Below are 13,654 nucleotides of genomic sequence, written 5' to 3'. Positions count from 1 at the left end.
ATCCATAGGCAACTCATTTTGTTAAAACAAGAGTTATTTGATGCCCAGTCTCCGCACATACAATTTGTTCATATCAGCACAAGCGCTGCAGCAGCTTCTTCTTCTTCTCCTCCTCCCCTGCCTGTCCATCATCACTCCCTGCGGGGCAGCGCCGCCCTGTGGAACGGAGAAGAATCTCCGAAAAAAAGGGCAGCGTTCCATTCCAAGTGAGAGTGCTTGACACCCTTCTGCCCTCGTTTACTCCCTTCTGTCCTCGTTTACACTCTTCTGCCCTCGTTTACTCCCTTCTGCCCTCGTTTACTCCCTTCTGTCCTCGTTTACACCCTTCTGTCCTCGTTTACACCCTTCTGTCCTCGTTTACACCCTTCTGTCCTCGTTTACTCCCTTCTGTCCTCGTTTACACCCTTCTGTCCTCGTTTACACCCTTCTACAAAATAACTTTTGTGTACCTGGTGCATTAATTCGTTCTCTGGCTGTAGGCTACCTAACCTGGTCTAAAAACGAACTGCAGAAAGGATGTGGGATGGTGTAATATACCACGCGTTATTGTTGTTGCTTGCAAGTTCATATTGCAGATGCAAGAATATACCATTTTAGCCTATTCATTTATTAAAATACATAACAGGATTACTGCCGTGTAGGCCTACTTTGGCATTTGGCCTGATACTAAGTGATCGTGAAATGGCAGAGCCGCGATTACCTGGCTATTTAATAGTCTCAATCTTGTTCTCACCTCTCAGCTGTAAACGCCTCTACCCTGCTCTCGAAGGAGGGCTGTGCTGCAATCGAGCAGGCGCACCACCACGCAGAGTGATCGCGTAGTGACTGAGCCGCCTGAAAATGTTAAACGAGCAATTCTGGTGACTTTTGACGGGAGAATAACAACGCAGCAGTCAAACCGCAGTCACACTTCTTCATACTATCACACACACCATCACAAGAACACGAGATGTGTATCAATTAAAAACAAAAAAGAAAAAAAAGAAAGGGGAGGGCAATAAAGGGCACCAGGAATGGAGATTATTATGAAGGGAAGAGGGATTAAAACATTTAATCCACGGCAGGAGTGTAGGTGTGTCGCGTCGCACACAGACCGACCGGCCCAATCACCGGGCCCACGGGTCCGCTACTGCCTCCATCTATCCCCCAACTTCAACATATATTCCTGTTGTTTATTTATTAATATTGTAATAACTAGTAGCCTAACTGTCTTTTGTGGCTCATAATGTCTTGCTATCTTGACAAATAACTGACACAGACATTACGGTGAAATCACTTCTTAGAACTTTATTTTCGTACGATAACCATCAGAGTAAGATAGGCGAGCTGGTGCGGTGCGGTGCGGTGCGGTGCGGTGCGTTACAACAGAGTGTGCAGCAGAGCGGGCAGAACCAGCATCCCCAACTGGAGCAGAAACGGAGCGGACAATACACCTGCCGATCCCTGCGTGAGAGAAATGTTTTATTACTGTGACTATTATTACCATGAACTATAATTATATGGACATATACATGTACACAATAGACTAATATACACAATAGATTAGTAGGCCCTATTTATAAAGGTTAATTAATTTGAGAATTACAATACCATGGGCGTTGGGTTTGTTGATGTTTCATTTACCACGGTAGTATCAATTACCATCTGCATAACAACAACAACAACAACAACAGATAATTTAATACATGTTCATCCAAAATCTCACTTCTAAATGAATGATGAAATAGTTGCTTAAATCTGCTCAATCTTACTTTTACATATTTTTTAATTATGTATCCAGGTTTGTCTCATTAAGATCAAATAAACAGCATAAATGAACAGCAAAAACAAAACTTTGCTCCTATGTCTGAAGCTGCAATCACGGATGATCTTACCGCGTCCGCGAGCAGCGCGAGCAGCGGCAGCAGCACGAGGGCGCGGAGGAGAGCGGCGTTCATGGTCGTCTCTGGAGTCAACTACGGAAGCCGCCTGACGGGCGGTTATATCTGCGTCTGCAGCGTCAGGAAGCGCTGCTCGTCAGGGGGTGGACACCAATGAACCTAACTAACATTCTCCAGTGCGGACACGAACAACTGGAATTTCACAGTTGTTTTGCGCAAACGTTACAATGTTTAAATTAGATTTTACGGGCTTTTGAAGGCGGGAGGGAGGGTCGAGACAATGGAACTCATGGAACCAGCAGTGTTCTGTTACCAAGGGCAACAAACTCATAGAACCAGCAGTGTTCTGTTACCAAGGGCAACAAACTCATAGAACCAGCAGTGTTCTGTTACCAAGGGCAACAAACTCATAGAACCAGCAGTGTTCTGTTACCAAGGGCAACAAACTCATAGAACCAGCAGTGTTCTGTTACCAAGGGCAACAAACTCCAAACAATCCTCACTCAGTAGAGAGAAACAAAAGAGGAGCGAGCGTGGAACTTACAGAATTTAGCAGAAAATACTTATAGCTTTGTCATCCACTTGTGAGTAGTCCAGTAGTTGATTAGTTAATTAGTTAAGTTCGTAGCCAACATGTTTACTTTATAAATTCACTCAACGTCGTCGTAGCCTAAATGTCGTGTCCTACCAAATGCTTATGTAGCGATGTTATGTGATATGACAGTAGGCGATGAATGTTATGTTCCTATAAACAAAATATCACACATTATAATTTGTTCCTCTTGAATCGCAACACTGCATTTGTCCGGATAAGCTACTTGTCTGATGTGTTTTCGTCCCATCCAACGAGTGTTCAGCCGGACCGTTGTTATGATGAGATGAGCTCGCCGCTGTCCATGTTGGGGAAGAACCGCCGGCCGCCGCTCCCGGGGGCCTCCAGCCAACAAGGGTAGGTTCAAGAGAAGATACACTTTTAAGATTACACCTTTTCTTTTCACACAGAAGTTACAGTGATACTTGAAAAACAGGGAATTTAGTTGGGTGGATTTCTGTGTGAATTCCTTTGATGATATAAATGTCTTTATGTTTTGTATTTTGTACGTATTTATGTCTATGTATCTAGGAGGAGTAGAGTGCCTTTCAAGGATAACCCTTTGGCAGGTAAGGCAGGACGCCTCCCCAGCTGTCACGTCAGATCAGGGGAGGGAGGCCGGTGGAGGTAGAAATCGGAGGACGGACTCGTTGCGATGCATGAAATGGAATCTGAAATGGCATCCTGCTTTTGCATCTGATCATCATGTTTCTAAAGTTATGAGCAGTTTAGTTTGGGTCTGGATTTTAGGCGGAAATGAGTCAAACAGGCCATGAAGCTGAACAGGTTTTGCGTTCTTATTTTCAGAGTACGAAGCTGCTCTGCTGAGGGATCTGGGCCCATGTGCTGTGAATCCGCCCCAGCCTCAGGCCACTGGTCCTGCGGCTACTAAGACAAAAGCCACACAGAGGAACAACAGCAGCAACGGTACGTTTGTGGGTTTAGATGTGAAAACAGACGCCTTGCTGGTTACACAACACCATATGTTGTAACTCCTAACCCTAACCCTAACCCTAACCTTAACCATTGGTGTGAACCAGTCAGGAGAGGCTAGCGGAGGTAGAAATCGGAGGACTGGGTCATTGTAACGCATGGAATGGAATGAGGAATGGTATCAAACACGTGTGTCCTCACTCCATTCCATGCACTACAATAAGCCCGTCCTCCGATTTCTACCTCCGCCAGCCTCCGCTGGAGACCAGTACTGTCTGATCTAATGCACCACAGGTCCCTCCTAAAGACCGCTTCACCCTCACTACCCCCCCATACTAACCCTAACCCCAACCCTAGAGACCTCTTCTCCCCTGCTACCCCCCCCCGTACAAGTTCTCTCCTGCTAATAAAATAAATTTAAAAAAATAAATAAATAAAAAATAGCCTGCTAGCCTACTTTCTCACTATGGCCCCTGGTCTGAGCATTGATTACTTATTCTTATGATGACTGTTGGATTGATGATTCACTTACTTAAACAAATGTATTTGCTGGAAGTCGCTTTGGATAAAGGCGTCTGCTAAATGTAAAACAGGTGCTGCTGCTGCTGCAGCCCCCAGTGACTTTGAGCTGATGACCTCCATGATGCAGAGGCTGACTCTGCTGGAGGGCAAGGTGAGGAGCCAGGCCCTGGACCTGGACCGCAAGGTGAGTGACCGCCCCATCAGTAACACATACATAACAGGATGAAGAGAACTACTGGCCGCCGGGCCAATGGATTCCCGTGAGAAACGGTTGTCACAGTGAAGCCAGGATATGCCATTTGATTGGCGCAGGCTGCTGTAGTGTTCATAGCGGTATCTGATTGGTGGCCCCAGCGCGGGTCGTGGCTAAAGGAGAGGCGCGTTTCAGAGGGTTTTTTTCTCACTGGCTTCCGGTTGACTTTGTCAGTGACTCACAAGCCTTGGACGTGCGTGTTAGGGTTAGGGTTAGGGTTAGGGTTAGCCTTGGACGTGCGTGTTAGGGTTAGGGTTAGGGTTAGCCTTGGACGTGCGTGTATGCTTGTGACATGCCTTCAAATCAGTAAAAATATATGCTTCTGATGTGGCCTTATCATCCCCCAGTTTCCTATAGGCTCCTTCATCCATAGTCCTATTGGCTTATTCATCCCTCATCCTATTGGCTCCTTCATCCCTCGTCCCATTGGCTCCTTCATCCCCAGTTTCCTATTGGCTCCTTCATACCTCGTCCTATTGGCTCCTTCCTCCCTTGTCCAATAGGGGCGAGGTACGCTGCAGCACTCTGAGGGCTCCAACGCTCAAGCAGGGAATTCCCGCTAACCTCACCTTTACACCCACAACCCTGACCCTTATCCAGCGCTCCTCCTGTCCTCAGCCAATCAAATGCATGCATGCTTATGTTCCACTCAAATGTCTGCGTGTAGGAGCTTGTTCTCTGTGGTTATGGTTGTTTCCTCTCCTTTCTCTGGCAGAACCACCTGCCTTAAGTCTGATGGCTGTTTGCCTTTTGACAGATTCAGATATAACTCGATGTTTGCTTCTTTTTTTTTGTTGCTTTTGTTTAACTGACAAAGAGCCACCTTGGATTGAAATGTTTGTATTTTATTTTAGTTGTGTATTATTAAACCTTTATTTTAGGCAGGGGAGGTCCTACGAAGACCAAGGTCTCTGTTTCAGAGCCCTGCTGTAACTCAGATTTACATTCCAATTACAAACATAATCCAACTCATTCATTACATATCAATGTTGTCATGTGTAAAGGTGTTAAACGAAGCTTCAGGCTTTTTTGTTCTTTCCATTTGGTGCTATTCGCCCATCCCCCAAAAGGGTTGTGTGTATGACTTCATAAAGCACACACCCACAGCGTGTCTCTATGGCAACAGAGTGATATGAATTGATGGGTTTTAAAACACACTCTGAAATATGTTTGTTGTACATTATTCACTATGAAATAAATCGATAGCATGTTTAAATTAAAATAAATAAATAATAGAAAACACACATTAATGACAATAGTGCTTTAACTTCTAGCATTATCATCATTACACATCCAAACATCGATGTACTGTTGTAGACACACACACGGCAACCTTTGTTCATTCTGCTTTCACTTCTTCAACTGTAGATGAGAAAGATTGCTGTCCTGGAAGAGAAACTGGCACTTCTTCAAAAGTTGCGAGGTAATTCAGTCTACATCTGCTATGCAAATGTAAAACCATATTGTGGCTGTGCTGCGCCTATTACTGAAAACTTATTTTAAAGACTACGCCTCAGAAAATATACATCCACTGCACAGCACTGGTCTCATTGTAGAGCTTCCCCATTCTCCAGTGTGTGTGTGTGTGTGCGAGTGTGTGTGTGTGTGTGTGTGTGTGTGTGTGTGTGTGTGTGTGTGTGTGTGTGTGTGCGTGTGTGCGTGCGTGCGTGCGTGCGTGCGTGCGTGTGTTGACTAGGGTGTGGGGGAAGAGACACATTTGGGTAAGATGGAGAATGCTATATTCTACTCTTCTATTTGGGTTCAGAGAGGTCTAGTGGGCGTGGTGAGGAACATGACCTTATAAGGACATGCCACCGGCTGCAGGCCCAAGTCTGGGAAATGGAGGTAAGACTGACGTTACCATGGGGATACAGGAGCCATTTAGTGACACCCAAGTGTGTCACCAAAGCCCAAAGTTAACAGTGTGTAGTCAAAGCACATCATTGTTCATGTGTCCTTTCCATGTGCATAAGCCACACCCAAGAGAAATGCACTCATTTAGAACTGTCCAGCTATTATATTTGTTCTCTGGCAGACGAGGCGAGAAGTTGTGGTGGGATTGTCACTGTGGCGTTTCTACCCGCCCGAGTTCCTCTTTCACAGTGAGGTGGACCGTAGTGGGTTGCTTCTCGGTGCTAGCTAGCTAGCGTTATCTGTGGTCTGTCCCTCCACAGCGTTTTCTGAGTGACTACGGGATGATCTGGGTCGGGGGCGCTGGCGGTGGCGGTGGCGGTGGCGGTGGCAAAGACTGTGACACAGCCCAACAACAGGAAGTAGAGGCAGTGAAGCATGAGAAGAACGAGAGCACAGAGGGAGGATTGTGGCAGCCAGGTGCCTGTATCGTATTTTCACATTTTCGGCTCAAACTGCTGTTTGAAACATCAACAGAAATGGATGAAATGGATGTTTTTTCAGAACTGATTAAGACACATTGTCATTGTCTCAGTCACAGGACAAGATTGTGGTATGATGTGTGGTCTCCAAGGGAGGCTGGTGGAGGTAGAAATCAGAGGACGGGCTTGTTGTAATGCATGGAATGGAATGAGGAATGATTTAAGGAATTCCCCATTCCGTTCCATGTATTACAATGAGCTCGTCCTCCGATTTCTATCTCCCCCAGCCTCCCCTGGTGGTCTCAGTGCATGTGTTGAGTACTTCTTCACAGAACGGTGCTTACACCAATCAAATCCACTCAAATCAACTCTATCCCATCGTCCCTGTGTCCTCTCAGATCCTAACCCTAACCCTAACCCTAACCCTAGCCCAAATCCACTCAAATCAACTCTATCCCATCGTCCCTGTGTCCTCTCAGATCCTAACCCTAACCCTAACCCTAACCCTAACCCTAGCCCAAATCCACTCAAATCAACTCTATCCCATCGTCCCTGTGTCCTCTCAGATCCTAACCCTAACCCTAACCCTAACCCTAACCCTAACCCTAGCCCAAATCCACTCAAATCAACTCTATCCCATCGTCCCTGTGTCCTCTCAGATCCTAACCCTAACCCTAACCCTAACCCTAACCCTAACCCTAACCCTAGCCCAAATCCACTCAAATCAACTCTATCCCATCGTCCCTGTGTCCTCTCAGATCCTCTGTCTGTATGTGTAAACTGTGCTGACTGAGCTCTCGTCTCTCCAGAGACCTCATTGGTCAGGATCTTCCAGATGAACTTTGACCTTGTGCTGCGGAACATCCGGGAGCTGAACATTCTGGCCGGGGAGGGCGAGTCCTTCGTCAGGGCGACGCCCAGAGGGGCGGAGCTAGCCCGGCAAGCCACCATCCCTCTGCGTCTCTATAGCAACGGAATCTTCATGTTCGACGGGCCATTCCGTTCCTACGAGGAGCCGAGCACGCAGGTTCACAGACTAACCCTAACCCTAACCCTAACCCTAACCCTAACTCTAACCCTAACCCTAACCCTAACCCTAACTCTAACTCTAACTCTAATACTGTAGAAATGTAGAGAATAGAATTAAATTAGAATGGAATAGAATAGAATACAATAGATTAGAGTAGAATAAATAGGCCTACTGACCATACATACACTCACCGGCCACTTCATTGGGTACACCTTGCTAGTACTGGGTTGGACCCCCTTTATTGGGTACACCTTGCTAGTACTGGGTTGGACCCCCTTTATTGGGTACACCTTGCTAGTACTGGGTTGGACCCCCTTTTGTCGCCCATCTGCTTCAAGGTTCGACGTGTTGTGCATTCAGAGATGGTCTTCTGCATACCTTGGTTGTAACGAGTGGTTATTTGAGTTACTGTTGCCTTTCTATCATCTCGAACCAGTCTGGCCATTCTCCTCTGACCTCTGGCATCATCAAGGCATTTTCGCCCAGAGAACTGCCGCTCACTGGATATTTTCTCTATTTCAGACCATTCTCTGTAAACCCTAGAGATGGTTGTGCGTGAAAATCCCAGTAGATCAACAGTTTCTGAAATACTCAGACCAGCCCGTCTGGCACCAACAACCACGCCACGTTCAAAGTCACTTAAATCACCTTTCTTCCCCATTCTGATGCGGTTTGAACTTCAGCAGGTCGTCTTGACCATGTCTACATGCCTAAATGCATTGAGTTGCTACCATGTGATTGGCTGATTAGATATTTGCGTTACCGAGCAGTTAAACAGGTGTACCTAATAAAGTGGCCGGTGAGTGTACATACATACACATATGCACGCAGTGCTATATGAACGTCTTCATGAAGTTTTTGGTTTTGAGGTTGATAAATTCCATATGTCACACTGAGAATGGATGTTTAATCTCTCTGAGCGTGGCGGCCATGTTGTTGCTCCTACAGCAGTGCATGAGAGACCTGATGGATGGATACTTCCCCACGGAGCTGCAGGAACGCTTCCCAGATGGGGTGCCCTTCCAGGTGTGTGCGTGCGTGCGTGTGTGTTTGTGCGTGTGATGCTTGTGTGTGTGCGTGTGTGTGTGTGTGTGTGTGTGTGTGTGTGTGCATATGCGTGCGTGCCTGCGTGTGTGTGTACACTGAATGCAAATGTGTGAATTTCTCGCTACAAAACGACTTCATTTCCTGTGTGTGTGGTTACAGTTGTTTTTCGTCTTTGTGTTCAAAACACAGGCTCAAGACAGGAGAGAAGAAGAGTTCAAACAGAGACGACCATGGGAGGAGTTCCCTGGCAAGGGGCAGGCTGTTGTCGGGGCAACGGAGGCGGAGCAACCACCAGCCAGTTCAAGACACGCCCACAGCACATCCCAGGCCCCCGGTCAGTGCCCCTGTAGTCTCACTCAGACAGACACGCCCACAGCACATCCCAGACCCCCGGTCAGTGCCCCTGTAGTTTCACTCAGACAGACACGCCCACAGCACATCCCAGGCCCCCGGTCAGTGCCCCTGTAGTCTCACTCAGACAGACACGCCCACAGCACATCCCAGACCCCCGGTCAGTGCCCCTGTAGTCTCACTCAGACAGACACGCCCACAGCACATCCCAGACCCCCGGTCAGTGCCCCTGTAGTCTCACTCAGACAGACACTCCTCCACAGCACATCCCAGGCCCCCGGTCAGTGCCCCTGTAGTCTCACTTAGACAGACACTCCTTCACGCATTCAGTGCCGAGGGTGAATAAAGTAATAAAGTGGTCCTAACAGTCTGGAGTGCCACGGGTGACTTGATTCACAAAAAATGCATAATGTTATGTTATGATGCTTCATTTTGTAGCCAATCAGAGTGTTGTTGCTAGGTAAACACCACATAGAACACTTGGCACTCTAGGTGGTGAATGTTCCGGAACTCTTTGGCAGTTGGTGATTTAAATGGAGAGTGTGATGGTGCGCCCATCGAACAGCGCTGGTGGGAGGTCCACTGAATTTCACCAGCGACACGCAGATTGTAGAACAACATATAATTGAATGCACACTGCTCACCTGTGAAATGCTGGCCTCTAACTCAGGCAGCTAACATTACATTACAATAGCATGGGTGGAGGAGGAAGTCATTACGTGCAGTTCAGGTGGAGCCTGCAGCAAAAGGTTTCGAGGGGTGCGGACATGCCTCCAACTTCAAACAACACGTTTTACCTCCTTAGCCCCCAGGATCTCAATTTGTGTCACTCAAAAATCTAATCTCCCAAATATCAAATATTGTACAAATCTTAGTTTAGCATATTTTCTGAAGAGGGCCCAGTGTGGGTCCATGCTTTCATTCCATACAGTAGTTTAGTGATAATGAACCAACCACACAACCAAACCCTTACCCTCTACCTCCCCCATGTGGTTGCTCACAGGCAGACAGCTGAGCCTGGACCAGTTCCTGAGCAGACTGCCCAAGGTGGTGATGAGGGCCGGGAGAGTGATCGACATCAGGGACTCAGTGAGGGCTAACCTGCAGGTGAGACAGGCCCAGGGGTTGAACCAGGGACCTGCAGGTGAGACAGGCCCAGGGGTTGAACCAGGGACCTGCAGGTGAGACAGGCCCAGGGGTTAACGCTTGCTTTGACCTATCCAACTATATTGGATCAGTGATTCATTTCAAGGAAGGGTGTTAGGAAGGATGCATGTTTAAAGTGTTGGAACAAGGCCTCTGGAGAGATGGGTGCCAGACCCAGAGAGGATGCTCAGTAGGTCCCAGGGCTGCGCAGGGTCAAGGCCCTGTAGGCCTCTGTCTCCCAGGTGCTGTTGATGTGACCAGTCACCTTGTGCTTGTATGGATGATGTCTAATAGGTTCTGTTCTGCTGAAGGCCCTAAAAACCAGACCCAAACTAAACTGCTCATAACATTATACATATGATGATCAGATGCAAAAGCAGGATGCCATTTGATGACAAGGAGATAAAGCAATCAATAATAAAGAATATAATTAAGAATTAAATTAAAGCAGAATTTGGGACCAATTATGGGCCTGTCCGGCTTAAGAGGTTTTAATAATATATAACATTTCGCAGGAATCAAACCCTCAACCTAAGCGTGGTTAGCGCCATGCTCTACCAACTGAGCCACAGAGGACCGGGATAACTGTCTGCATCGTCTGTTTCCTTCCTCCAGGGCCCCTCTGACACTCCTCGCGGCCCTGAGGTGACCCTCATAGACACACCAGTGCTGCAGGCCATGAAGGAGAGGTACTGCATGCAGCCTGTGAATCAAAGGAGGCCGGTGGAGGTAGAAATCGGAGGACGGGCTCATTGTAACGCATGGAACGGAACAAGGACTGTTTGTGTGTTTGACGCCATGTGTGTTTGATACCATTCCTCATTCCATTCCATGCATGGCAATGAGCCCATCCTCTGATTTCTACCTGCACCAGCCTCCCCTGGTGTGAATGCTCTTCTGTCTTGTCGTAGACTGCTGTACCTCTTCTCTACGCTCCCCCTCGTTGCTGAGAGAACTTTGCTCTGTTTCAAGTCACTATGACAGGAAGTCACTGGGTATGGCAGGAAGTGAAACGGACAGTTATGTGTCTCTCAGTTACAGTAGCAGAGTGAACTCACACTAGAACTCACACTAGAACTCACACTAGTTCAAGTTCAAGTTCAAGTTCAAGTTCAACTTCAAGTTCAACTTCAAGTTCATTTGTCATTACATCACATACAGTATAACAACATTACATCACATACAGTATAACAACATTACATCACATACAGTATAACAACATGCTGAAGGCAGAGCAGCTCTGCAACACCAATCAACATCAACAACACAGTGGAATAAGTACAGATGAAAACACAATCATAAACACAATCATAAACACAATCATAAACATAAATGTAAACATAAATACAAGCACTAAAAGTGATAACCGTAAATAAGTAAAAATATTCAGAATATACAGAGTTTTCTAGCAGCGGTAAGTAGTAAAGTAAAGTGTAGTAAAGTGTAGTAAAGTGTAAGAGTGCAGTGTCAGTGGAGTGCAATGTCACTGAGCAGAAGGGGGGTTGTGGGGGGGGGGGGGTCGCAGCAAGAACTCAGAGGTGAAGTACTTCTACGTGACTATATAGATTACGGTTGGCTCGATATTCAATATTGTAGAGCATCGTGATATCAGGAGCATATTGTGATATTGGGACATATTACACATGTTATAAGAATGTAGAGCCATGACCTTTCAGTTTCAGTTTAGTTGTCCCAGATGGGAGGCTTGGCTTACTGTCAGGAGTCTCAATTAAGAACATACGATATACAACTAAACAAACATGGACGACATCACTGATGTAAAGTTTACATGTGTGAATTAAGGATGTTTATTGCACTGGGAATGAAAGAGTTTTCACTAATATATGCCATTTAGCTGACGCTTTCATCCAAAGCGACTTACATTTCAGTGAGTTCATACATTTCAGTATATATGGTCCCAGCAGGAATCAAACCCCCAACCTAAGCGTTGTTAGCGCCGTGCTCAAACCAACTGAGCCACAGAGGAGCATTTATTGTTATTGCACTTGATCCAGGGTACTGTGAATCTACGGATCGAGGGGACTGTTTCAAATTCAGAGTGAAGGGGGTGAACCTGGCCTCACGGAGAACACGTTGTCCTCTCTCTCTCCTCCTCAGGCTGGAGTTACACAAGGCCGATCGCCCCGCCTCCGCCCGTGATGTCACCACGCTGAGGGTGAGGTCAGAGGATGGAGAACTCACCTACATCCTGAAGATGCGCTTCTCAGAGACCATAGGTCACCTGCGTCGCTACCTGGACACTCACAGGTGGGCGGGGAGCCTTAACTGATTTAGTGCCAAGGGTGACTTTATTCACCAAAAGTGCATAAATGATGATGCTTCATTTTGTAGCGAATTAAATTATTGTTGCTAGGTAAACAACACCTAAAACACTCAGGTGGTGGAGACTCTTTGGCCATTGGTGAATTAAGCTTATAATCATCATCATCATCGTCATTCAAATATGTCTCTAGCAGACTGTTCCCCACACCATTCCACCACCTCCACCATGAGGTGTACAGGTGTTCCACCACCTCCACCATGAGAAGGTGTACAGGTGTTCCTCCACCTCCACCATGAGAAGGTGTACAGGTGTTCCACCACCTCCACCATGAGAAGGTGTACAGGTGTTTCTAATAAAGCGCTCAGTGAGTGTGTATACATTATAACGTCTAACACGTCCTCCTCTCTCCTACAGAAGGACAGACGTCCCAGGATATGACATCATCAGTGCTTTCCCTCAATGCTGCTATAGCGATGACTCCCGTACCCTGCTGTCCTGCGGGCTAACTCCCAACGCTGCCCTGTTGCTACGGCAACGGCCACGCTAGCTAGCTAACTGACCGGGCCCCAATGCTGCACCCTGTCTCCCCACCCCTGGATTATAAAACACTCCATTTTAGAGACACTGGTCCTGATCAAACACTTTCAAAATGGATACTCCTTCCCCCCCCCTCGAGGAAAGCTGATCCAATGGGACTGGACTGGTCAAAGGAGCTGTTGCATTGCGTCGCTCCAACCAATCAAGTCATGTCAGATCAGCGGTTTCCGCAAGGGAGGAAGGATGGATGTGTTGAAGTAGGAAACAGGGCTATGCTGTCAGACTGAGGTGAAGCTAGGGGGCAGCAGAGAGGCTTAGATGTACCTTAGTTTAGCTCTTTTTTTTTCTTTTTTTAACTTACTACCAGAATTTGTATTGAGTATTCATGACAGGGATTCTGACATCATTCAGTCGCGCCGCAAACGGTACAAATGTTACACCTGCTGACTCTCACTTTGAACCTGTAAACATCCAAACATGGACATGAATGGAATTCGTCAATACAAAGTAACTGCAATGTCAGACACACTGAAAACCATCAAGGAAATGTACTGAAAACAAACTTTATTTCTAAAATGTGTAAATACAATCATTGACCAAAAATATCATCATCATCATCAATATAAACATATTTCAATTTTTGCAAACAGTTTGTGACACAAGGCATGTTTGGTTGACTTTCAAAACATTAAAAGTTCCAATATGAGATGTGACATTCTTTATGTCTGGACATCGAGTGTCCGCAA

At 46.6% G+C, this 13,654-nt stretch overlaps 2 protein-coding genes and 1 long non-coding RNA gene across 5 annotated transcripts in view; 1 reads left to right on the top strand and 2 right to left on the bottom strand.

Annotated features, from left to right (window-relative positions):
- The window catches only part of LOC310810342 (tRNA selenocysteine 1-associated protein 1-like), a 170,027-nt gene extending 169,914 nt beyond the window's left edge, over positions 1–113 (bottom strand). For all 3 annotated transcript variants that reach the window (XR_014554429.1, XM_083678055.1, XM_083678056.1), the window contains exon 1: positions 1–113. This exon is cut by the window's left edge and continues 7 nt beyond it. Coding sequence is in view for 2 of the 3 variants with exons in the window: in XM_083678055.1 (XP_083534181.1) it covers positions 1–59 (59 nt within the window). In the remaining variant the exon portion in view is untranslated.
- A 1,157-nt stretch (positions 114–1,270) lies between these two features.
- Positions 1,271–1,997, bottom strand: LOC310810360. Its single transcript, XR_014554430.1, has 3 exons — positions 1,875–1,997; positions 1,591–1,644; positions 1,271–1,443 (listed from the first exon to the last, which is right to left on the bottom strand). It is a non-coding gene; the product is annotated as an uncharacterized lncRNA (long non-coding RNA).
- Positions 1,998–2,123: 126 nt separating this feature from the next.
- Positions 2,124–13,614, top strand: ubxn11 (UBX domain protein 11). The gene is made up of 14 exons (XM_083678025.1): positions 2,124–2,829; positions 3,004–3,041; positions 3,280–3,399; positions 3,999–4,111; positions 5,549–5,603; positions 5,946–6,025; positions 6,355–6,511; positions 7,323–7,540; positions 8,492–8,569; positions 8,780–8,924; positions 9,945–10,048; positions 10,703–10,776; positions 12,206–12,355; positions 12,786–13,614. The coding sequence occupies exons 1-14, from the start codon at positions 2,615–2,617 to the stop codon at positions 12,916–12,918; spliced, it is 1,680 nt and encodes a 559-aa protein (XP_083534151.1). The 5' UTR covers positions 2,124–2,614; the 3' UTR covers positions 12,919–13,614.
- Positions 13,615–13,654: the final 40 nt, after the last annotated feature.

This window comes from Argentina silus, assembly GCF_951799395.1.
Source record: "Argentina silus genome assembly, chromosome: 10".
NCBI lineage: Eukaryota > Metazoa > Chordata > Actinopteri > Argentiniformes > Argentinidae > Argentina > Argentina silus.
The sequence above is the reverse complement of the archived record's forward strand: the minus strand, read 5'-3'. Positions and strand labels throughout refer to the sequence as shown.

Excerpts from the sequence above, each read along its gene's own strand:
- ubxn11 (XM_083678025.1), top strand. The coding sequence starts at position 2,615 with ATGTTATGTTCCTATAAACAAAATATCACACATTATAATTTGTTCCTC. Across the intron at positions 8,925-9,944 it reads CAGCACATCCCAGGCCCCCG|GCAGACAGCTGAGCCTGGAC; the intron begins GTCAGTGCCCCT and ends GGTTGCTCACAG. Across the intron at positions 10,049-10,702 it reads CAGTGAGGGCTAACCTGCAG|GGCCCCTCTGACACTCCTCG; the intron begins GTGAGACAGGCC and ends TCCTTCCTCCAG.